This window comes from Myotis brandtii, unplaced genomic scaffold (assembly GCF_000412655.1).
Source record: "Myotis brandtii unplaced genomic scaffold, ASM41265v1 scaffold120, whole genome shotgun sequence".
Taxonomy (NCBI): Eukaryota; Metazoa; Chordata; class Mammalia; order Chiroptera; family Vespertilionidae; genus Myotis; species Myotis brandtii.
In genome coordinates, this window is record NW_005354174.1 from 91,216 (window position 1) to 114,988 (window position 23,773).

The following is a 23,773-nucleotide window of genomic DNA, read 5'->3' on the forward strand; positions in this document are numbered from 1 at the left end:
CCCAGTTTTTAGACCCAACAGGGTTGGGCTGCGCTCTGCATGAGGTTAGGAACACAGGGGAAGAATGTGTGTGACAGAGCCCTGGCCAGTTGAGTAATGTTTACTCTGTTGGTGGCTGGGACGCTCACTCCTGCTGGCAGAGGTCCACCAGCCGGAGGAACATTCCTGCATTATCAGGGATGGGAGATTGGCTTTGAAATGTCAAGGGTGAAAGGCATCCCACCAAATTCTGGGCGCAGCTCACAGACCCCAGTGAAAGGGACCCCGGGCTTCAGTGCCAGAGACCACGTTGGGGCAAGCTGAGCCTGTCATTGCCCAGGAGGCCCCACCTCCCCTCTTCTTCTCACTGAGTAATTCTGGCCATGCTTTCCGGGCTGACGTTACTCTTCTGTTTGTCTAGCATTCTTCTCTCCCAGGAAAACCCGGTGCTTTTCTAACCTTACTTTATTCATTCATTCTTCTGGCTTCTGAAGAAGGAAGAGCTCTATGGCCACTTTATAGACAAACATGCCAAGGCCCCAAAGCTGACAGGCCCAGAGTCAAAGCAGAGAGAGAGAAAGAATTAGTTCAAAGTGTCTAGAGTCTAAGAACTGGTGCCCTGTTGATTGCTGGAATTGTGGCATTGGAGTCTCAGCTGCTTTTTGAAGCTCCTAGAGAGCCGGGTTAGATACCCAGGGCTCCATAAGCTGTGGTTCTGAGTCCCCGAGCACAGTGTTCTGAACAACCTCTGTGGTTAATTACACACTGAGCAGCTCCTCTCTGTAAGGCAGTTGGTGTGTGTCTTTGAACACGTGCACAGCCAGTTCTATAGAACCCAGCATATGCATCATAAAAGCCACCATGCAAAGTCACACCATAAAAACCACAGGGCTTACAGGGAAAAATGGGGTGGAGGGCACAATACTCAAAAACTCCATCAGTGACACCTTTTAAACAGATAAGAATCTAATAGAAACATCAGCAGGGTTTTACACCTGTTGAGTGATTAAGGACTACATAAACGCTGTGAAATCATAAATATGGCACTTTGTCTTGAAAAAGTCCCAAAGTTTGCCTATGGACGTGGGTGTCAGAAGGGTTGCAACTTGTGAGCTACTGTGAATTGGTGGGCTAAAGGTGATGGAAAATCGGAAGGAAAGTTGTGGCTCCAGATGTGGACAGATGCAGCTTATGGCACATGCAGTGAACTGATGGTAGGCGGTAGATGTTCTTCGGGTGTGTGTGCGCACATTTATGCACACAAGTGTGTTTAATGTATTCCTGTATAGCTCCATTCAGCTGGGTAGAGATGTCTGAATTCTTCAAATGCGAAATTCATGTTGCATTCAAATGACTCCCTAATATATCAGTAGACTTGAAAGAAATCCACACTTTCAGTACAAACTTCACTGCGGAACCGACTATATTTTCTCTTTCTGCCAGAGGGATGCTTCCTTGTTGTGGGGCATGAATATTCAAAGTAGCTGAGGGTTCATTCAATAAATAGTCCCAATTTCAGGCCTTCTGGTAGGTTCTGAAGATGCAATAATGAGTAAAAGCCATCTCTTCCTTTAAGAGGGAAAGAGAAGTAAAGATATCATCAGAGCATTAAGAGTCTCTACTGCATTCAAAATACAAAGAACAGAGCAGATAACTACCCGGATGAATAAAGGGAAGCTTCCCAGAGGAGGTGACATTTATCCCTCTTACAGGATGTGACATAGACAAGGAGGGAAGAGCTTTCCAGGCAGGAGGAATAGCATAAGCAAAGGCACAGAGGCAGGAGATGGCAGGGCCTGTGTGAGGAATGGCAGGTCCGTGTGAAAAAACAAATGATTTGTCTCCGTCCCGCATGCTTCCAGGAATTCAGGAATAGCATCATCATCCATGATGCTGAGGACTAGGAACACGTGAAAGTACATAACCTCACCGGGGCCTGTGGGATGTCTTTAGATTCCAGCTGAGATAACTTCTGCTGCTGGACACACCTGCTATGGTTCATAGGGCCAGTGATGGGGACGTGCTCAATTAGTGACTTGAGCCAGGAAGTGAGTGGAAGGTATATGGCCACCTTCTGGCCTTGTCATTTCTCCTATGGGACCTCTGGGGCTATTAAGCTGGCATCTTTGGCCAGTTAATATTAAACCAGAGCCCACACAGCATATTTATTTTCAGAGCTTACAATGGTGAAGGAAAAGGGAAGGTGTCATTTCACTTCTTAACACAGAGCCTGGCCTGTGCTCAAATCAGCCTTTCTAAAATTGTCTTTTAGAGAAAGACAGTTCCAAAGGAGGAGGAACCGATGTGTCTTGAGCAACTGCTAGGTGCCAAGCATGGTCTGGGTTCTTTGACATCCATTAACGTTACTCTGTCTTCTTCCCAATAAGCTAAGGGGTGGATATTAGCAATAAAGAAACCGAAGTTCAGGGAGGTTAAGTAACTTCCCCAAGGTCACACAGCTATTAGGTGGTAGAGCCAAGATTTAAACCCAGGTTGCCTGGCTCCTGAGACTTCTGCTTTCATTCTCATCTCAAGCCCTCTTCTGAGTTTGTGAAATACACAAGCACCTGGCCTCTCCTTCCTTTAATAAGAGCACCAGCAGATACCTTGTGATACACCCTCCACTGCCACCCCACCCCCACCCCTTTATGGCACTTGGCTGATTACAGTCACCCTCTCAGGGTCCAGAGTGATTACCAAATTCCTGGTGAGAAAAGCACCAGTGGGAAGGGTTACAGGTAAATGCCGAGCTGATGAATGGCCTCATGTCTAGCTCCCACCACACTCTACAGCAGTGGTTCTCAACCTTCCTAATGCCGCAAGCCTTTAATACAGTTCCTCATGTTGTGGTGACCCCCAACCATAAAATTATTTTCGTTGCTACTTCATAACTGTAATTTTGCTACTGTTATGAATCGTAATGTAAATATCTGATATGCAGGATGTATTTTCATTGTTACAAATTGAACATAATTAAAGCATAGTGATTAATCACAAAAACAATATGTAATTATATATGTGTTTTCCGATGGTCTTAGGTGACCCCTGTGAAAGGGTCGTTTAACCCCCAAAGGGGTTACGACCCACAGGTTGAGAGCCGCTACTCTACAGTGAAATAGCCCCTTCCCCACAGTGGGAAGTCCTCTGGCTTACACATGAGGAAGCTAGAGTTCACCCAATACATTGATGGCAGAGTGAAGATCAAAACATGGATTCCTAATTCTCAAGCAGATACTATCCCTCAGCCAGAGGTCTTTGAAGGAATGTACAGAGGTCTAGGCCCATCCGTGTGTAAACAGAGTAGGTCCCCTGTTTTATTTCTCACATGCTGAAGTTCTGCTAGGGAAGAAAACAGTGTTTGAAAACCACAGCAACCTTGGGCTATACAAATGGCTTTTGACTCTCTCCTTCCAGACTCTCTTGTAAAGAAGGCTTTTGTTTCCTGTGCATATCTTTGGTTAATTATTTTTAAATAAATAATTATGTAGCCTGTGGTAGGGGAGAAGCCTCCTGGTGACCCATATTTGATCATCAGAGGGCTGGCCCTCTTCCTCCAGCCAAATTAAATAGGCTAAAACCAGAGTCTGTTTGACTTGAGACTGAATCGATGATGGGGACAGGCTGGGGGTGAAAACACACCTGACTCCCAGCGTTATCACCACTCTCTCAGGAGCAGAGCATCTTGGGGAGGTAAATAGCTAGTCAGGGAGTCAGAGAAAGCAGGAGAAAAACCAGGTGAAGTCCAGTTCCTCCAAGAGGAGAGGACCAGAGGGCCTCAGTGGTCCACCAGGTTTGGATGCTCTGGAAACTATTCTCCATGGAAAGGTAATTCCATTCAGTGCTTAGAACCTGCCTTACGTTGTCTAGAATTCTTGAGTCTTGGGCACATATATTGGGGTCTATTCTTATACCAGCACCCTCCCCCCAGCATCTCCCTTAGTGGTTGCCATTTATTTAGCATTGTGCTAGGAGCTTTCTAGATGTTATCTCTAATATAAAAATAGGAAAGCATTCTCTCCATTTTATAAGAGGAAACTAAGGCACAGAGAAAAAAATTCCCGAAATTGCACATCTGTTAAGAACAAGTCAAGATTTGAACCTGAGTTTGTCTAGCTCCATTGCCCACAGCATCCCCACTGCCCCTCCTTGTTAGAAAATTATTCCTTTCATTGATTTGAAATCTGCTTCCCTCTTTTCAATTGAACATAGCTCTGACTTCTGAGCTCACAAGCTTCAGGTCTTTCTTCTTCCATATAACAATACTATGAGCTAATGTGAGTGGAGAAAAAGGACCTAATTTAACCCAATGGGACAAAGTAGAGGGTGATAAATAGGAAAGCAGGGGGTTGCAGATCAGCGCAAAGGAAAATAGACAGGACTAGGCAGGGGGTGTTGATTTGGAGATGTGGAAGCCTTCCTTTCTTTTAACTTCATGGCTCCTAATTCCCCAAAAGTGTAATGGCCCAGACCAGTAGCTACCAAATGCTAGTGCTGCCCCACTATCAACACCACCCCCATTAAGAGCCCCTTGAATCAAAGGATGGGGAAAACAACCAATAGTAGAAGCCCATAGAGCATGCATTCAACCACTTGATGTTCAAACAAGTTGCTCTTGAGGGTTAGAGCCCTGCGTTAGCACTTATTTGTCTTCTCCCAGCCCTCATAAGCTTTAGGCCATATCAGCCTTGGGTAGTGTCCTTTAGGGGATCCAAGAAAAACTGGCTTGGGTCTCCTCTTGGTAAGCTTTGTCTAAGTGAATTGGAGGCTGCAGTTATGACCGCTTGCCTGGCTTCTGGGGGGACTTTGTAGCCTCCTTGGGAAGGAGCAGGGCAGGGGGGAAACAGACCAGCAGAATTAATATACTTTAAAAAGTGATGGTTCATCTTTGGATGGGAAACTGGGCAAAAGGAGAAGTACAGCCAAATAGTTGGCCCACCTCTCCAAATGAGTTCATGCCTAGAACATCCCATCTGCCTCCCTTGCAGAACAGGGTCCCCCAATCCTTTTTTGGCAAATCCAAAGCAAAAAAAAAAAACCAAAACACAACACTCTCTTTCTAAGCTTTGAGCTTAGGGTGAGTTGCCCACTACGCCAGCTTTGTCTTTGGCTGTCTGGTGGGCACATCAAGCAGGACTTTGATTCTGCAAACTTACCCAGGTTCTTTGCCCAGCTTCTGTTTCCTTCGGTTGTCTGGTCTCTACCCAGCATCTTCCCTTTCCTGAGCAAGAGGGTGGGTCAGGGCAGTGAGGTTATAAACATGCTTGGTTCTCCCCTCCCTTGCAGACCAAACTACAGTGCTTACTAAGCATCTACATCACACCTGTGTGTGCATCCTGCCCCACCTCTCAGCCTTCCCCTGTGCCCTGAAAGTCAGCCAGATGGGACCCCATCAAAGGAATGTGAGTCCCAGAGCCAAAGACTCCTAACTGCAGCCCCGTCCCTGTCCTGCTTTGCCTGTGACCCCCAGGCCTTTTGGGCTCAGCCAGAACAGTGGTGCACAGAGACTGATGCATTTTGTTATGGCTCTTTCAAGGGTCATTGGGCGAGTGCCTCTTTGTAAAATGGGTTAGCTCATACTTTGCAACCACACATAGCCGAGAGATGCCAGGGAAACATTTTTAGAAGGCATTTTGAAGAATAAAAGAAATATTCCAGCCAGGAAGAAAAAAGCCCCGAATCCTAAAAGAACTATGCTAATGCAGCAACAAGCAGAATTCATTCATTCATTTGACACGTATTTATTGAGTGGCTACCAAGTGCCAAAGCACTGGAGATGCAGCAATGAACAAACAAAACAGATAAAAATGTCCTGCCCTCATGGAGCTTACATTGCAAAACTCAATAAAGGCCTTTCCCCTAGAAAAAGACCACCAGTATTTCTTGTGGGTAGACAGGGGAGGAGAAGGCAATTTTGTTTTCTTGTCATCCACTCTTGAAAACAAGGGGAAGGGTGGAGTTAGTATTCTGGGGCCCTGGTGGCACTAATGTTCACTGTTGGGTCTGCCTTGTTTTGCAGGAGTGCGCTACAGCCAACAGGGAAACAATGAGGTCACTTCCTCCTCTACAATCAGTCACCATGGCAACAGCGCCATGGTGACCAGCCAGTCTGTTTTACAGCAAGTCTCTCCAGCCAGCTTGGACCCAGGCCACAATCTCCTCTCACCTGATGGTAAAATGGTGAGTACACCTGGGCCATTGTAGCTCTGGAGCTGATAAGATAAGAGGCAAAACAAACACAACTTCTCACAAGGCCTGCCTCAAACAATGAACCATTGTAGCCCTACTGGGGAAGATGGGGGCTGCCCAGAGTCGGAATGGAAAGGTAGAATGGGTGACCCAGCCTTTGGCGGGTGGAAGAGGTGTTCGGTTTGAACCCAGCCAATAAATCTGACAGAGCGCTGCTCTCATTTTATTGATTGAATGCCTCATAAAGGAGCGAGCCGGGTGGGACACTGTTTGTTTTGGGGCTGCCGATGACATTTGTGTTGATAAAATGTTCATTCACCACCACCCCCAACCAAGGCCTCCAAAGCCAGTTTTTCTGACCCAGACAGGGCCTCACTTTTTCTCTTCACCACCCCCTGGTGCTGGCAAGGAGAGTAATTAAGTCAGGATTTAGTGGGTGGCAGGTGGGGAGAGCCTTCTTGAACAGGGATTTTGAAGGACATTGGATGGCATGCTAGTGACGACTGTGGCACAAAATGGCAGATGGGGTGGGGCAGTGCTTACAGGGTGGGTGAGAAGCACCGCCTTTGAAGTTACAATGACCCAGGTTCAAATCCCAGTTCCAGCACTTAATAGCTGTAGCCTTGAGTAGGTTACTGAGCTACTCCAGGTCTCTTTGTCATCTATAAAATGGGGGTAATAACAATAGGGTTATTGAGGAGACAAAGGTGGTAACATGGGAAGTACTCAGCACAGTGTTTGGTGAGGTAAATATTCAATAAGTGACAGTGTTGCCCAGCCAGTGAGGCTTAGTGGTTGAGCGTTGACCTATGACCAGGGAGGTCACAGTTCCATTCCTGGTCAGGGCACATGCCCGGGTTGCAGGCTCGATCCCCAATAGGGAGCATGCAAGAGCCAGCTGATCAATGATTCTCTCTCATCATTGATGTTTCTATTTCTCTCCCTCTCCCCTCCTCTCTGAAATCCATAAAAACATATTTAAAGAAAAAAAAGTGACAGTATTGTTATGTTAACGTCAGTATTATTCTCTTTGACGTTTTCTATATCCATTACCACAGTCCATACCCAGATGTAAGTTGAGCACACTTGGTGAGGAATGGACTGTTTGAGTTTGAATTTTCAAGGTTCGAATCCTCTAGCAGCACAATTACAGGGGAAAGCAGCCCATGAGCAAACACAGGCATTACGACATCTGTAAGGGTAGGAAATGGAAAACTTTAGTCTTTGGTCATGCTGTGTGTTTGGGGAGGGGTGGTCCCCCGCACAGGTTCCTGGCTTCTATGCTCAAGGTGGAGCTGCATGCATTCCCTCAAGGTGTCTGACCCAGAGGCGGTGGAGGCCGGAGTCGGGGGAAGGGACAGGGAGCAGATGCCATTTTAGACCTTGACGTGTGTGCTGTATGGGCAACACAGGAATGGTGAGTCACAGGTGATTGAGTCCCCAGCTCCCCGGAGGGAAAACAAAGTGTAGTTTCTGAGGAGAGAGCTGGCCTGGTCAACTCTAGTTTCAGGGCACCTACCTGAGCTGATCTCCCTGGCAGGGCCTCTGCAAAATACATGAAAGGGGCCTCCTGGGGGAGGCATTTTGCGGCCTCCTTGCCCTCCCTTTTCCCTTCAGCTTCTCCATGAAGAACAGTTTGTCTCGGCTACCTTGTGAGAGGCACAGACAAGTCCTTATGAGTTCTCAAGAGTCACTTTGAGACCCAAACAAGTAGGGATGACCCAGGCTTCCTTGGAGAAGGGACCTTGTAGAAGAGGTCTTGACTTCTCAGTGGATGTTTCCCTTGGAGTTTCCCTTTGAGCCCTCCCCCTGGATCTCCTAAGAGGCAGACTGCCTCACCCAGGCCGGGCTACTCCAAGGGCAGCCTGCAGACACGCTTTCTTTTTGCTGTTCTGCTTGACAGTGCCCTGATGGGCAGTATATTCTTGGGTTGACGATTGACCAAGACAGCACACCTCAGCGTTAGCAAACACCTGGAAGCTTGTTTGCAGGAATCAGCTTTTCACCAGTCTCCAACACCCTGGCTCATATGTTATGTCACTATTACTGGAAACCTTAATTCAAGAGTCCGCGTCCTGTTAATGTCTAACAGATCTTGGTCCACCAAGGCAGGAGGGTACTATGGTTAACAATAATACAGGCAAGGGGACCAGTGTGTCCAAATCTTGGGCTCCGTTATTTATCAGCAATAGGATGGGCATTGCTTAACTTCAGTTTCCTCATCTGTAAAGTGAGGAGTAAAATGAGGGGTGATGGGTGTGAGGATGGTTTATCGCTCTGCTGTTCTTTGAGTAAGGCCTGTACAAGGAATGTGTGCTTTCAGGAGGACTTGCATTTGAAATCTAACCCCCAGATATTGGTTTTGGAAATAATGCTGATCCATTTGCGCTTTGTTTTGCACTCTCTGTCCCCCACCCCTGCCCAGATGGCATGCGTTGACAAAGAGCTGGCCAGGGCTAGGGTTGCAGTCTGTGCATGTTGAACCTTGTTTTTTTAAAAGCATGTACTGGATATTTTCGCAGCATCAAAGCAGTGTGCCCTAATGGTGAAAAGCTCAGGCCTCGGAGTCAGGTAGCTGCTTTCAATGCCAGCTCTACCACTTGGGCACATTTCTTACCTTCTCTAACTTCGGTTTCCTTGTGTGCAAAGTAGGGAGAATAATACCGACCTCATAGGTTGTAGGCAGGTAAAGCAGTTAGCATAGTGAAAGGACTGCACTTGGCAGCATTAATTCAAGTTCTCTAAATTATCATGTAAGGATCATGACTGATATCCTCAGCAGCCCCCTGGCTTCCATCAATTCTGGAGGCCAATAAAAAATAATGGTTGCCGCCCTAGCTGGTTTGGCTCAGTGGATAGAGTGTGGGCCTGAGGACTGAAGGGTCCCAGGTTTGATTCCGGTCAAGGGCACGTACCACGGTTGCAGGCTTCATCCCAGCCCTGGTCGGGGTACACATGGGAGGCAACCAATCAATGTGTCTCTCTCACATCAATGCTTCTCTCTGTGTGTCTCTCCCCCTCCCTACCACTCTAAAAAAGAAAGAAAGAAAGAAAATAATGGTTACATTTTAGAGTGGGAAGGAATTTGACCAAGGTTACCCAGACATAGTAAGTGGGTGGGATTTAAACTCCAGCAAAACTGGGTTTGGATTCTGACTTCCTCGCTTACTAGTCAAATGACATAGACTAGTTTCTCAATTCTTTGAAGATCACTTTCTCTTTTTTTAATATATATTTTATTGATTTTTTACAGAGAGAAAGGGAGAGGGATAGAGAGCTAGAAACATTGATGAGAGAGAAACATCTATCAGCTGCCTCCTGCACACCTCCCACTGGAGATGTGCCCGCAACCAAGGTACACGCCCTTGACCGGAATCGAACCTGGGACCCTTCAGTCCGAAGGCCGATGCTCTAGCCACTGAGCCAAACCGGTCAGAGCTGAAGATCAATTTCTTAATCTGGAACATAGGGGCAGTCATCATAATGCCTTCCCTCTTGGTGTCATTATCTATGGAGCAGTCAGTGAAAGCTCTTTACGAACTCTAAAGCCATCCATGTTTACGTTGTTTGTATCATTGGCACCCACGTTTCTCTTTCACCACTAAACCCAAGCACTGAACTGGCAGAGATGACCGTCACTTCTTTGACTTTTTCTGAAGGACTACATTACCCAAGGGAAGTCTGAAGGCACATTACTGACTTTTTTTTTTTTTTAATGACTCTGACATTTTGAAAAACAAGTCCAGCGAACAGGCTGGTTTTCTCTTGTTTGATGTGGCTGGAATTCCTTCTTGGTCACATGACCCCTAACTCACTTCTTGATGCTCATTTTGAAAACACAAACAAACCTGTTTGGTTTTTTCTTTCTTTCTTTTTCAAATTAACCTTGGAAGCTATGGGGCTGATCAGAAGGGCAGGGGAGGACGGAGATAGTATCTTACCTCAGTGCTGGTGAGAGACCTATACTCTGAGCAGTTCTGGGTAACAAGAGATAGAAGAGAAACTAGACTTCATCTGATGTGTGTATCCTAACCCTAAAGCACCTCTCAGGGTTCCTGATGCCATCCAGAATGTCTGGATTAATTCAGAATGAGGGGGGATGTCCTTTCTTAATAATTTTAAAACTTATGTTAAAACTATAAATAGTAAACTGGCTTGTCATGAAAAAAAGTGTGTGTGTATGTATGTATGTATGTATGTAACTGATAGTTCCTTATAATTAATGGTGAAACATTTGAAGCATTTCTGATAACATCAGAATCACAGCAAGCACATCTATTACAGCTGTTATTATTTAATACCAACCAATGCAGTATGACATGTACACATATTAGTACTAGCACAGAAGAGACCCTATCAGCATTATATGCTTATGATACCATTATACACTTGGAAAAATGAAGAAAATCAAAATGGAAAAGACACTTTTAGGAATAAATAGAAGGAATCAATTGTCAAGGAAAAGATTCAGAGTGGCCATGTATGAAGTAAACACATAAATGTCATTAGCTTTTTCTTACTAATCTGTCACTAGAATGTGATGTAACACAGAATGGGCATACCTGAGGCCCACAGCTTATTTAGTAGCTTTGTCATTACAATATCAGCTACTTGACAAAAAAAAATTCTAATGCATAGTGGAGATTTGAAAAAGTAGAGAAGCTCGATAATAGCTGATCTTCCCCAACCCCTGGTAATAGGTACAGGGGTGGGGGAAAGTTCTGTATAAAAGGTAAGAACTTGAGTTCTAGAGTCTGACAGTCCCAAGCTTACATGCCAGATGTACCATTTACTAGTTGTTGAATCTGAAGCAATATGCATATCTATGCTGAGCCTCAGTTTTTCCATCAGTGAAACGGGAATGGCAGGACTGTCTACCTCATGGGACTATGGTGAGGTTTGTGAGTTAATGTATGAGCAGTGCTTGGCAGAGCCTGTAGTCAGTGAGAGCTTCCCTGAGCTCCTGCCTGGTCCCCAACCTGCTCTCACTGGGGAATCCCAGGACATTTCTTCAGTTATTATTTTTTAGTAATCATGTGTCTTTAGCACCAATAATATAGAAGGCATAGAGCAGGACAGAGGGTACTTCCGAAGTGAGCAAGAGACAATCATATAATACCCATGAGCAGAAGAATCAGTAAGGCAGGCTTGTAACTCTAAGATAGTCAACAGATGGAAGCACCATAAGGGAAGGGATTGTTGCCTATTTTATTTACTGCTCTATCTTCAGCACTTAGAACAGTTCCTACCTGGCAGTAGGTACTTTATAACTGTGACTGAGTGAATGAGTGACTGAATGAATTCATCCATTAATTAGTCGTGCTAAGGAATTGCTGAGTGGTGTCGTTTTGGACACTGCTTTTTGCAGTTTCAATTCCACTTATGCTACTCTTGTTTTCTCTTTCCAGCAGATCTCGGTCTCAGGAGGTGGTTTGCCCCCCGTCAGCACCTTGACGAATATCCACAGCCTGTCCCACCATAACCCCCAGCAATCTCAAAACCTCATCATGACACCCCTCTCTGGAGTCATGGCCATTGCACAAAGTAAGCCTTGTTCTTGATCAGAAAACTTGGGGGCACAGAGAAGTAGGATGGGAAGTGAGTCAACCTGATAAGAAAGTACTAACGAAGACCCCCTTCAAACTCACCCACCACTTGTAGGTTTGAGTCACCTGGTTTAGTTTCTTATCTCTCTCCTTGACAATATTTGGATTGTTTAGCCTAAAACAAGAAAGAAAATTATGCGATGGAGTTGAATCTTGGTCACAGCTTACCAGCTGTGCATCCTGGTTCCAATCCTTGAATCTTTATGAGGTTCAGTTTCCTAATCTGTAAAATGGGTTGCTGATCAATGACAGTGTGCATAGACATACTTATCGTCTATAAGGCACGAGTATGTATAATACTGTAGTTTATACTTTTATCTAGTGTTTGTTCTATCCCTAAGTATGTGGGAGATTCTCCAGGAGGTTGTCTAATGTTTGTGTCAGTGAAGATGAAGCAAGACATGATGGGCTTCCTTCTAAACGAAATTTGTGTGATCAGATGAGACCTCTTTGGCCCAACGTGAAAATGCAGTGAGAGGGAACTCTAAGGGAAATAGTCATAGCATCTCTGGGTCTTTAAGGAGAAATAGGTTGTTGATGCCCATGTCTTGAAGATGGGGAGATGGGTCAGGTCCTTCCAGCTCCAGAAGGCTGTATCCATGAATGCCTCTCTCAGAGTTTTAACCTTGATTAGTATTCAGTGTATTTTCAGCTGCATAATGACAGCTCAGGCCAAGTCATCCTTGTGACTCTGGTAAGTATTCCTGAGAAGTCTCGGGAGAGATCTAGGGGTGGCACATTGCTCATCTTTCTTTCTGGGACTTCCCCATTGGACTCATGGCCTCCCTTGTGACAAGTACCCAAGTTGACCACCTCTCCTGCCTTATCCTTTCCTTCCCTCCACTCTCCCTAAACCAGCTTTAGCCAGGATAGCAACTTGGGTCGCTTCTGAAGAGAATGACTTCATATGCTTTTTAAGGGCAGAACAGGCCTAGGCCCACAGGAGGCACACAGATGGTCTGAATGAGTATGTGTGGCTCTCACCTTATCCTTAGCTGCTCAGAAATTTGTATACTCCACATTTATTTTTGCAGAGGGAAATGGGAATGGAGAAAGCCCTTAGAGGACTTAAAAGTAATAAATTAGTTTAAACTTACTGCCTTTTCACTGGGCCCTCTCCAGGAATACGGTAATCATACTAATGCCATTGAGAGTGAGATAGGCTACCTGAAACCAGCTTGCTTGCTTTCTAGACGATTTGATTAAAAGGCCCATGGGTAAGAGATCCCGCCTGTTTGGTTCTACAGCCAAAAAGATACACAAACCATCCTACTTACCTTCATTTTTCTCGTGTCAAGCTTTGGCTGACACACACAGTTATATATTTTCTTGGGCACTATCTGAACTAAAATTTTCTCTGTGGCTGCTCCATAATTTTCAGTTTAGTTCCTCCTGGTTTTCTTCACCCATGCTTCTCTACCTTCTCATAATATTGTTAATCTTAATCTCCTACCGCAGCATGGCAACATCAGAGTGTACATTGACCGTAGGGTGTGTGTGTGTGTGTGTGTGTGTGTGTGTGTGTGTGTGTGTATGTGTGTGTGTGTACTTGGAGTGGGAGGGAGCAATGAAGAATGGTGAGCATCACCAGAAAACATGGCTGAGATGCAATAGTCCTATCTGTGGAGTGTCAGGATGAAGAATTAGTTGCAGGCACCCTCTTTTAGCCAGTTCACGTCCTGTTGAGTACGGGGGCCCTGCCTCGGGACCACTGAGGCCATGGAGATGTGTTAACAAATTACTTGGCAGTGCCAATTCCTCCTCCTGTACTCATCTACTGACCTGGACACCAGGCTTCTTAAGCAGGAATTAGTGCCCAGAAAACAGATGAAAAGGCCAAGAGTCACACTTCATGGGAGCTAGAATGACATCAGTGGCTCTCAGTCCTGGAATTGAGGCACATCAGGGTCACAGACTGCGTTAAAAGTAAGATTCTTGGGCCTCACCTCTAAAGGTTCTAGCTCATTAAGCCTTGGGTGGGGCCTAGGAATGTCTATTTCATAAGCTCACCCAGATGATTCTAAAGCACAGGCAGGTTTCAGAACCATGCCCTCAAATGTTATCCACTCTACACAGGATAATTTGCTTTTCTGGGCAGAGATTTCCCAACAGGCAGCAACAATGGGCTCTTGGGAAACAGCAAATCTATGGGACTTCTTAGGAGACTGAGACCATCAGTGGAAGGTAGGAGAGGGAAACAGAATGCCAGGATATCAGGTGAGACATTGGCTTGGGGAGACGCTGAGCCCCTGTGGGGAATTGGAGATAGTGCTATTCTGAGGATGATCTGAGGACCCCACCCCAGGCCCCACCCAGGAGAGCCAGGAGGGGGCTTATTCCCCCTTCACTCACCTTTTATGTTCCTGATAACAATATCAGCTAAAGCTCTGAGTAGGCAATTGTTGAGGTCTTTGTGCTATCTCCATGGAGGACTTCCCACAGACCTGCTTATGAAACAATCCATTTCAGGAAAGGCTCTCTAGGTGTCCCATCCACATTTACTAAATGAGACCTTTTCCTGAATTTCCTTCTTCATTTTATTCTCTCCTTCCCTTCCTCCCACTTCCCAGAAGGCAAGGTCAAAGGAACATTGGCAGGTCTAGGAAAGAGGTTGGGTGTCTTTCCTCTGATGCTCTTGTCCCCACTCCCAATCATCTCAGCTGCCTTCCCCAGAGTCTGGTGCAGGGAATAGATGGCAGGTGGGTACCAGGGACCCAATCTTTGCAGTGCCCACCCCAGTTCTAGAGAGGCCTCAGGATATAAACAGTACAGAACCCCAGAGGTTCTCATTCCCCCAGATCAGGAAAACGGCAAGACCCACTACAACCGCCAACCTTCACTTTACTATTTCCTCCTCCCAGTACCTGTGCCTTGTGATGCCACAAGCCCTGGTGTTACCAGATAAGATATGCCCACTTCATAGACTGGCTAAGTTCCAGGGGTTTCCCTCCTCTTTGCTACAGTCAAGAGAATGAGCACCTAGCCTCTCCCAGGGTCTTTATACAAAGCTACTAAATGAGCGTCTTCAGACTCCCAGGACTGCAGAGGTGGTGTGTGTGTGTGTGTGTGTACCAAAATGCGGGTCCCTGCACACTCCTGCCCTCTGCTGGACAGACAGATCTGGCAATAACCTGTTCTTCAGAGTGGCTGCCTTTAACTCTGCCCTGAGGGCATCACCAGGGCGAATGTCTCCCAGAGGCAGACATGGATTGAGTAAACAAGTAGGGTCAGCTTTCCCAGGGCCCTGGCAACCTCAAGGGAGGGAAGTGTGGGAGGTCATAGGACTTTGGGAGACTCTCCAGCCTCAGTCAGATCTGTTTAAAGCCCATTTCCATCTACAACTCACTGTGGAATTTGAGCAAGTCCCTTAATCTCTTTAAGCCTCAGTGTTGTTGTCTGGAAAATGGACCTATAAAACTGCTTCCTATGCAGTCTCTGTGTCACCAGCTGAGTCCAGTGCCTGACACATAGCAGGGGCTCAGTGGATGGCCTTTGCCATCCATTTACCTCTCCTCATCCCTGAAGCCACCTCTGATCTTTCCCTCTTCCTCCCACAGGTCTCAACACCTCCCAAGCACAGAGCGTCCCCGTCATCAACAGTGTGGCCGGCAGCCTGGCAGCCCTGCAGCCGGTGCAGTTCTCCCAGCAGCTGCACAGCCCTCACCAGCAGCCCCTCATGCAGCAGAGCCCAGGCAGCCACATGGCCCAGCAGCCCTTCATGGCGGCTGTGACTCAGCTGCAGAACTCACACAGTAAGGACCCGGGCGGGTTGGGGAGGAACACAGAGGGCCCTCAGCAGCCAACCCCTTCCCTCTCTGGCTCTGAACTTTCTCTGAAGTTTGTCGGTTTGCTCCCTTTGTCCTACCTATGATCAACCAAGACAGTTTTTGAAGCATAACCCTTGTGTGGTGCTATGCCTTTTCGATTCCTCTACTCTACCCTCAGGAGCCCCGGGGAGGGTCTGAAGAGGCCAGTTGAAGCCTGTGAGGGAGTTGGAGATAGAGAGCAGGGATGGTGTGGAACACGTGCCCCCGGTTTCCCACTCTGGCACCCACCAGTCAACCTCAGCACCTTTCCCAATGAGCTCCAAGTTAGCCGTTTCAACCTAGAAGTCCAAGCATCCATTCCCAAATGATTATAGTTGGCATATAATTTGCATCCTATTTGCCTTCCCTGGAATTGAAGAATCTCCTACAGTCGCCATGCCTTCCAATTTGCACTCCAAGCATCACAAACCATGAGTAGAGGTGGAAAATACCACCTGCACGCCTTCCTGGACCAGGAATGTTAGTGTGTCTACCCCGCCCCGCCTCCTACCCCCACCTCCTGGCTATTTCCCATCTCCAATTTCTACACCTACCCTAAGTCTACCTTTCAACCACTTATTTTCCACCTACTTCCAGCTCCTATAGCTCTCCGCACCCCTATCCTGAGCCCTGGGCCCCCCGTCCTCTGGACAGATTAGGGTATAGGCCCTGGCCTGTAATTTGGAGAGAAATCATGGAAAGGATGGCTTTCCTGCTTCAGGCATGACCCCACAGGAACATCAGAGAAGTCTCTGGAATCGAGTGGTGGTCTTGGAGTTAGACAGACCTAGATTTAAATCTTGGCTCTGAGACATACCAGCTATATGGCCATTGGTATGTTACTTAGCCACTCTGAGCCTCAAGTTCTTCACCCATAAAATGGAAGTAATATGTGTGTAGAGTGATTGTGGAGATAAAAATGGTTATGAACTGTGTTTGGTAAGCATCAAGAGTTATAGAAACACAAGTGACTGTTCATTAAGGGACTCCGTTGTAGGAGGAGGCAGGAATAAGGAAGAGGACTTTAGTTTCTCCCCTGACTGCCTCAGGCAGAGCTGCGGATCTGAGGGACCTGAGGGATCTGAGGGAGACAGTCAAGTTGGGCCTTCTATCCTCCGGGCTCTATTCCCCCCCTGAGGCCTGTGGAGCTGGTTTCTAAGCACCATCTCACATTCCAATCACATTTTTGTGGCTTTGAAAACATCTGCCACAGCCTGTAGCAGAGTCTGGGAGCACATGTGCCCTAGTTCCCCTCTTCTCAGGGCCTGGCAATATGCTCCCCACTTGCCCCTGCCCCCTCACCTGGGCAGGCTTCCTCCGTGGCTTCCTGGGTGGGTGGGACAGTCAGAGAGTGATCACCAGTGACCTATGAACTGCTGAGGCTCAGCTGGCCTGGCTGACTGTGAAGAGATCGCCTGTGGGGCTCCAGACCAGGAAACAGCCAGCCTCCCTCCACAGGAAGGGCAAGCCGAGGCAGCAGGCAGTGACCTTCACCCCTGTTCCCTACTTAGAGGACTCCTTGGTAGCACAGGCTGGTCCCTCCCTCAAGGCCAAGCATCCACATGCTTTTATTAGTTGGTCACATGGCCTAGAATTTACATAAATCTTACGCAGTCACAACTAGTGTGAATCAAAAGGTTCCAGACTTGGTGAACAAGTACTAAAAAGGGAGCCACATGTTCCTGGAGGGTTTATTAGATTCTAGTCTCCTTTTGTCTATCCTTCATATTTCTGGAGTGTCATAAGAGGTGTTGTTGTGTGTGTAACTCAATGTCAGAAGGCATTTAGTGCAAACTGGAAAGCCCAGAACTATATCAGTTATGCCCATGTCTAATTACAATTTTTAATTAATCTATGACTGCTAGCATGAAACCTGGTGCTTGAGTTCTGGCAGTTTTCCAGCTACTTAGAACTTTTTTGACTTAAAATCCCAGATGTACCACATATGCCTAAGGGTCACTTGGTGGCACTCAGGCATCTCACAGAAGTGCCGTCCACCATTACATATTAGGCACTGTGCAAGGCTGTTTACTTATTGGGTACAAAGTGCTTTAAATATGATCTCTTCTAATCCTATAACAGATATCATTCCCATTCTACCAGTAGGAAACTGAGGCTAAGTAACTTGGTTAAGGATAGTGTGGGATGTGCATACGCCTGAGTGATCGGCACCTTGATTTCGTCTTCACTCTCTTCTCTCTCTCTCTCTCTCTCCAGTGTACACACACCAGCAGGAACCTCCCCAGTATTCCCACACCTCCCGGTTTCCATCTGCGATGGTGGTCACAGATACCAGCAGCATCAGTACGCTCACCAACATGTCTTCTAGTAAACAGGTAATGCCACTGGGAAAGGGGGTGAGGGGATGACTAAGATTATTGATGTGTGGAGAGTGTGGCAGGTATGGACTCAGCCACAAGTCTGGTCCTTCTGAGGTTCTCTGCTACTTGCTAAAGGAATCGCTGAGTCACAGGGCAAAGAAGATGGGCCACAAGCTAAAGAGGCTTATTGTTCCCCCGGTGTCCCGAACAAGAGCTCTAAATGGGGACTGAAGTTTGATAAGTCACTGGAGCCTGGATTCCACAGAGCCTTTAGTCATGGAGATTGACTCTTTCCCCAGTGGATTGCCAGTGATCCAGGGAAAAGATATTTCCAGGGAGAGCTCAGGATTGCCCACAGATTAGTTGATGGAGAAAGTGAGTAGTAAGTCAGGAATCCTGAGGCTGATTTCTCCAGTCCAGGACCCATACGGGACCTAGAATGCTGTAAGCTCTAGAGCAGTGGTTCTCAACCTTCCTAATGCCTCGACCCTTTAATACAGTTCCTCATGTTGTGGTGACCCCCCAACCATAAAATTATTTTCGTTGCTACTTCATAACTGTAATTTTGCTTCTGTTATGAATCGTAATGTAAATATCTGATATGCAGGATGTATTTTCATTGTTACAAATGAAACATAATTAAAGCATAGTGATTAATCACAAAAACAATATGTAATTATATATGTGTTTTCCGATGGTCTTAGGCGACCCCTGTGAAAGGGTCATTCGACCCCCAAAGGGGTCTCGACCCACAGGTTGAGAACCGCTGCTCTAGAGAATGACCCAATTCTACCAACCCATGCGGACTCCCTAATAGACAGCCTGTTGTGTCCAGGGGCCTGCATTCACTTGGTGTTTTATTAAAAAACACCTTAGAATCAACTTCCTGCTGCACTGAAAGTGGGGGATCCAGAGGCTTAGTCACCGTTTCAGTTGATGACTAATTCCCACGACCTCATAGAGGTGATGGGGTAGTAAAGACAACCCACAGCGAGGCTTGTCGCTGAGCTTGGACAGCTGGACTGTAATGGGGCACTGAGAGCTAGAAAACAAGACAAGAAGTCTGAACACAGATGACAATTCCAGAATAATACAATAGGCCTTTTAGTGGCTGGGCTCCATGCCGCGTGGGAACTGTTTAGCCTTTATTGATTACTAGATAAGTAGACGACAACCTTGAACTTCATGTCAGAGGCTCTCAGCAGGGTTTGGTCTTGTTGATGATCTTTATTTCCATCTGAGCTCTGCGAATCACACCTTATCCACTGCCATGCGCTTCCAGCAGGTTCTTTCATGGGCTCAGGGTTCTCTGCTCTTCCCTTTGCCCCGTCTCCTCCTGGGTCTGCAGTGTTGTAAAGCAGGAGGGTTCTGTTCCTGGTTGTACCACTTGGTTGGTGATCTTGACCTTCCTGAGCCTTTGTTTTTTCATCTTTAAAACTAAAATTGTAACACCTACTTGTTCTGGGATTCGATGAGGTCACCCAGATTAAGTGCCTGGCATGTCTTGGGCGCGCACACACACACACACACACACACACACCCCACCTACGCACGCAGCCGGGCTCTGGAGTTGGGGGACAAGGGAGAGGTGTGTGGGACCTGCTTTACTACTCTTCTCTCACCCAATGGAAGATGAAAGGACAGCCCCCCACACACTGCCTTGCCCTTCGACTCTGTGCGATTTCCCACTCTTTGTACTGAGCAGGGAAAACATTTATCTGTGCTCACAAATCTCAATCAGGGGGGCAGCCAGGCGCAGCAGCCCCGCTTGGGAATACCTTCCCCTTTGAAAGGTTTATCAATCCATCTGCCGCTTGGTCAGCCCTAGACAGGACTATGATTAATTATTTCTGTCTTTCCCAAGTTGACTTTGATGCTTGCTTGTTGAAACAAGTCTTCTGAATTCAGGAAATGGTCTCTTAATCAAAATACTTCAAGATGCTCCCTGAGACGCTGTACCAGCCCCCAAATGGCTTCTCCCCTTCACTGGACAGAGTGGCCAGCCAACCTTGACGCTGTATGCATGTCCCTCTAGAACTACCATGACGTTATCTCCAAGTCCCCAGACATTTCTGGAGTCTGGTGACAGACTCACTTTCAGGATGATGGGGATAATGATTACACTTAGTAAGGATAAAACTATATAGTACTTCTCATGAAAATCATCTTGTCATTTTCTCTTTATTGAAACCTAAGAAATATAAAGAAATGAACTAAGACTCAGAGATGAAGGGTGTTCTGCCCAAGGTCACACTGATGATCAATTCTAGAGCGGGATCTCCGGACTTTGGTCTTTGACTCTCAATCCTGGACTCGTTCCACTTAAACAACACTTGCCTTCCAATACCCATCTTAAAATACCCACAGTAATCTCTGCTCTTGTGGTCTTTAACAATTAGGAAGAACAGTAAAAAGTAGAAATGCTAGTTTTGAATTCATTCATTCATTTATATTTAGCTGAATATCTACTATGGCCCAAACATTTAGCTATTATATTTCAACCGTTTCCTACAAAATGAAGAAGAGGGAATGGGGAAAGCAGAATGAAGTGGGATGAGTGTAAAGGAACCCAGGGTGAAGAAAAATTGTACAAACTCTGTTCTAAAGGCAGAGAGTCAAAAGTGAATTCCAAAAGAGACCTAGTGGCACATCTGCTTGTTTTGTTTGTTTTAAAGTATTTTCTGAAAGGGGTTTCAAGACCATTGTTAGGAATCAGGGGCATGTAGAATGAGGACAGGAGGATTCCTTGGTCAAATATGTTGGGAGAATGATTGGCCTAAACCAGTGGTTGGCAAACTGCGGCTCACGAGCCACATGCAGCTCTTTGGTCCCTTGAGTGTGGCTCTTCCACAAAATACCACGTGTGGGCGCGCACGTACAGTGCGATTGAAACTTCGTGGCCCATGCGCAGAAGTCGGTATTTTGTGGAAGAGCCACACTCAAGGGGCCAAAGAGCCGCATGTGGTTCGCGAGCCGCAGTTTGCCAACCAGGGGCCTAAACAGTTAAACACCACAAGGCAGGGTTTCAGATGCTGACGTACATATCGAACAGGGCCATTAGTGTGCACCTCAATAATCAAGTCATAGGGACACAGCCAGGGCAATGCTACTTCAGAGGCACCCCAAAGTGCTAGGAAAAGCCAACAGATGCGAGCTAATCCCAGCTCCTTCTACTACCCCTTGCTACATGACCATGGGCAGTTAACTCACTGCTGTGAAACAGTTTCTTCATCTCTTATGGGAAAATCCCACCCCATCTCACAGAACTGGCAAACCCTCCCACCCAAATCTGCTGATTTGGCTCAGTGGATAGAGCATCAGCCTGCGGACTGAAGGGTCCTGGGTTCGATTCTGGTCAAGGGCACATGCCCGGGTTGCGGGCTTGATCCCCAGTAGGGGGTGTGCAGGAGACAGCCGATCATTGATTCACATTACCTGTCGTTCTCTCTCTCTCTCTCTCTCTCTCTCTCTCTCTCTCTCTCTCTCTCCTTTCCTCTCTGAAATTAATAAAAATATATTTAAACGTTATCTTTATAAAACAAACAAAGAAGTGCCTAAGAGAGTGGCTGGTACATAGTCCCTCCCTGTTCCATCTCCTTTCTGTGATCCTTTAGAAGACACCTTCCATCCACTCTTTAAATATTGAACTCATTTCTTGGTCTACGTGTGGTCAATGTTGGTTCTGACAATAACATTTCCCAGGATTAGGACCATCTCTCAGCCCATCCCACCTGTTGGACCCAAGCTCCAGATCCCTGCTTCTCATTCTTCTGCTGACACCTAGACGCCTCCTCACCCACCTCCCAGGAAAATACAAATAGTTCAGAGGCCTCTCAAAGCACCCAAGCCCTTTGTGCTTAGCTAAATGCTTGGGCCATCGTAGATATTCAGTAAATATGAATGAAAGAGTGAATGAACTCAAAACTAGCATTTCTAAGCAGCACGCCAGGTGCTTTTTCATCTTACCTTTCCTGAGTAACGCTCCCACCCATTCTGCAAGGTAGATATTTTTTTGCCTGGTTTACAGAGCAAAAATCTGAGGTTCAAAGATGGGGAGGGATCACACAGATGATAAATCTGGAGCTGAACTTCCAGGTTTTGGTCTTCTCACTCCAAATCCATTCAACAACACTCCCCTTCCAATATCCATTTCTAAGTACCCATAAAAATGACCCAAGATTATGCAGGCATATAAGGCTAACGCCAGAATTTGAACTTGTATCTGTCCCATCCCAGTGTTTCCTCTTGTCAAGACAGACATGCCCCGGGGCCTTGTGGATCATGCTTCGGGAGCTTCAGGCTAGAACTTTGTCATTGGGAATCCTTCTGCAGCTTCTGCCAGCTGTGCTTCCCAGAGCTGTGCTGCCCTCTCGTCCTCAACCCTTGGGTGCTGGCGAGTTATTGTCTGACTGAGTCTGTGCCTGAGCTCCTGCAAAACAGTGCCCTGCCAGTCTGGAAACAAGACCACAGCAAGCACCGACCTTGGTTAGAACAAGTGTGGGCAGGCTGTGAGCTGACTCCTGTTTCCACAACTTCTCTACCCACTGCTCCACTTCCTAGTTTATAGAGAGGTCACTGGCCACGGGTGCTGACAAGAAGGAGGTGGGAAGTCTCATCATAAATCCCCTGCAGCTGTTCCCCACCCAGCCCGTCTTCTCCACTGGAGGTGAGGCAGTACGGTCTGAGGTTTAAGAGTACTGACTGGGGCCTGCCCAGTGTGGCTCAGTGGTTGAGCATCAGCCTATGAACCAGAAGGTCATGGTTCAATTCCTAGTCGTGGTCATATGCCCGGGTTGTGGGCTTGATCCCCAGTGTGGGGCATGCAGGAGGCAATCGATGATTCTCTCTCACCATTGATGTTTCTATATCTCTCTCCCTCTCCCTTTCTCTCTGAAATCAATAAAAATATATTTAAAAAAAACACAGACTTTCTGGTTGCTCTCTTACATTTATTTATTTATTTATTTATTTATTTATTTATTTATTTATTTTTTAAGAGCACTGACTTGGGAGTTAGGTAGACCCAGGCTCAAGACTCAACAGGTTTCTACCTGTGTGACCTCAGGGAAAAGTCTTAGCCTCTCTGAGCTTCAGTTTCCTTACCTGTATATGAAGATAATGATTCCTCTTTTGTGGGATCATTGAAATAACTAAATGCAATAAGTCTTGTAAAACACTTAGCTCAGTGCTTGACTCAAAATGCCCATTCTATGGCAGCTGGGGCAAACTAGGCTTCCCAGGATGTCAACCCTGAGAGCCTCTCATACTCAGAAAGGAGGATTTTAAATGGCCAAGGGCATTTATTGCTGTGTTGCTGGACTCGGAAGGTAGAAATGATCTTCCTTGTGGTTAAGAGCACCAGCTTTTCTGTTGTGAGACTCTGCGAAAGTTACTTAGAATTTCTTTAGACGTCAGGTCCCTCATCTGTGAAATTGGAATTATGATAATTTAGTTTAATTAATAAAGCTATAATTAAACTAACAAGTTAGTAATAGAAGTGAGTTATCTATACTCACTGTCTTCACTTCCTCACTCCCAATTCTCTCTTGAGAAGACTCCAGACTGGCTTTTGTACTCACATTCCACTGAAACCTCTTGTCCAGCTCACCGATACCTCCATGTTGCCAAATCCAATGGTCCCTTTTTAATTTATTTTTCAATTATAGCTGTCATTCAGTATTATTTTATGTTAGTTTCAGGTATACAGCATAGTGGTTAGAATTTACAAAGTGAGTTCCCTGATAAATCTAGTACCCACCTGGCCCCATACATAGTTATTACAGTACTATTGACTATATCCCCTGTGCTGTACATTACATCCCCATGATTATTTTGTAACTACCAGTCCTTCCCCGTTTTCATACAGTCTTCCAAC

The 23,773-nt window shown here is 46.3% G+C and overlaps 1 protein-coding gene and 1 long non-coding RNA gene across 8 annotated transcripts in view; one reads left to right on the top strand and one right to left on the bottom strand.

Moving 5' to 3' along the window:
• HNF1B (HNF1 homeobox B) overlaps positions 1-23,773 on the top strand; it is a 52,655-nt gene that overhangs the window by 24,353 nt on the left and 4,529 nt on the right. For 4 of the 7 annotated variants that reach the window (XM_005858519.2, XM_005858516.2, XM_014531292.1 and 1 more), the window contains exons 5-8: positions 5,996-6,156; positions 11,574-11,709; positions 15,329-15,523; positions 17,795-17,913. In XM_005858519.2, the coding sequence (XP_005858581.1) occupies positions 5,996-6,156; positions 11,574-11,709; positions 15,329-15,523; positions 17,795-17,913 (611 nt within the window). The remainder of the gene's footprint in view (positions 1-5,995; positions 6,157-11,573; positions 11,710-15,328; positions 15,524-17,794; positions 17,914-23,773) is intronic. The other 3 variants (XM_005858515.2, XM_005858517.2, XM_014531303.1) reach the window with 2 other exon arrangements.
• Positions 318-23,752, bottom strand: LOC106724340. The gene is made up of 4 exons (XR_001360096.1): positions 23,741-23,752; positions 19,677-19,682; positions 8,183-8,185; positions 318-334 (listed from the first exon to the last, which is right to left on the bottom strand). It is a non-coding gene; the product is annotated as an uncharacterized LOC106724340 (long non-coding RNA).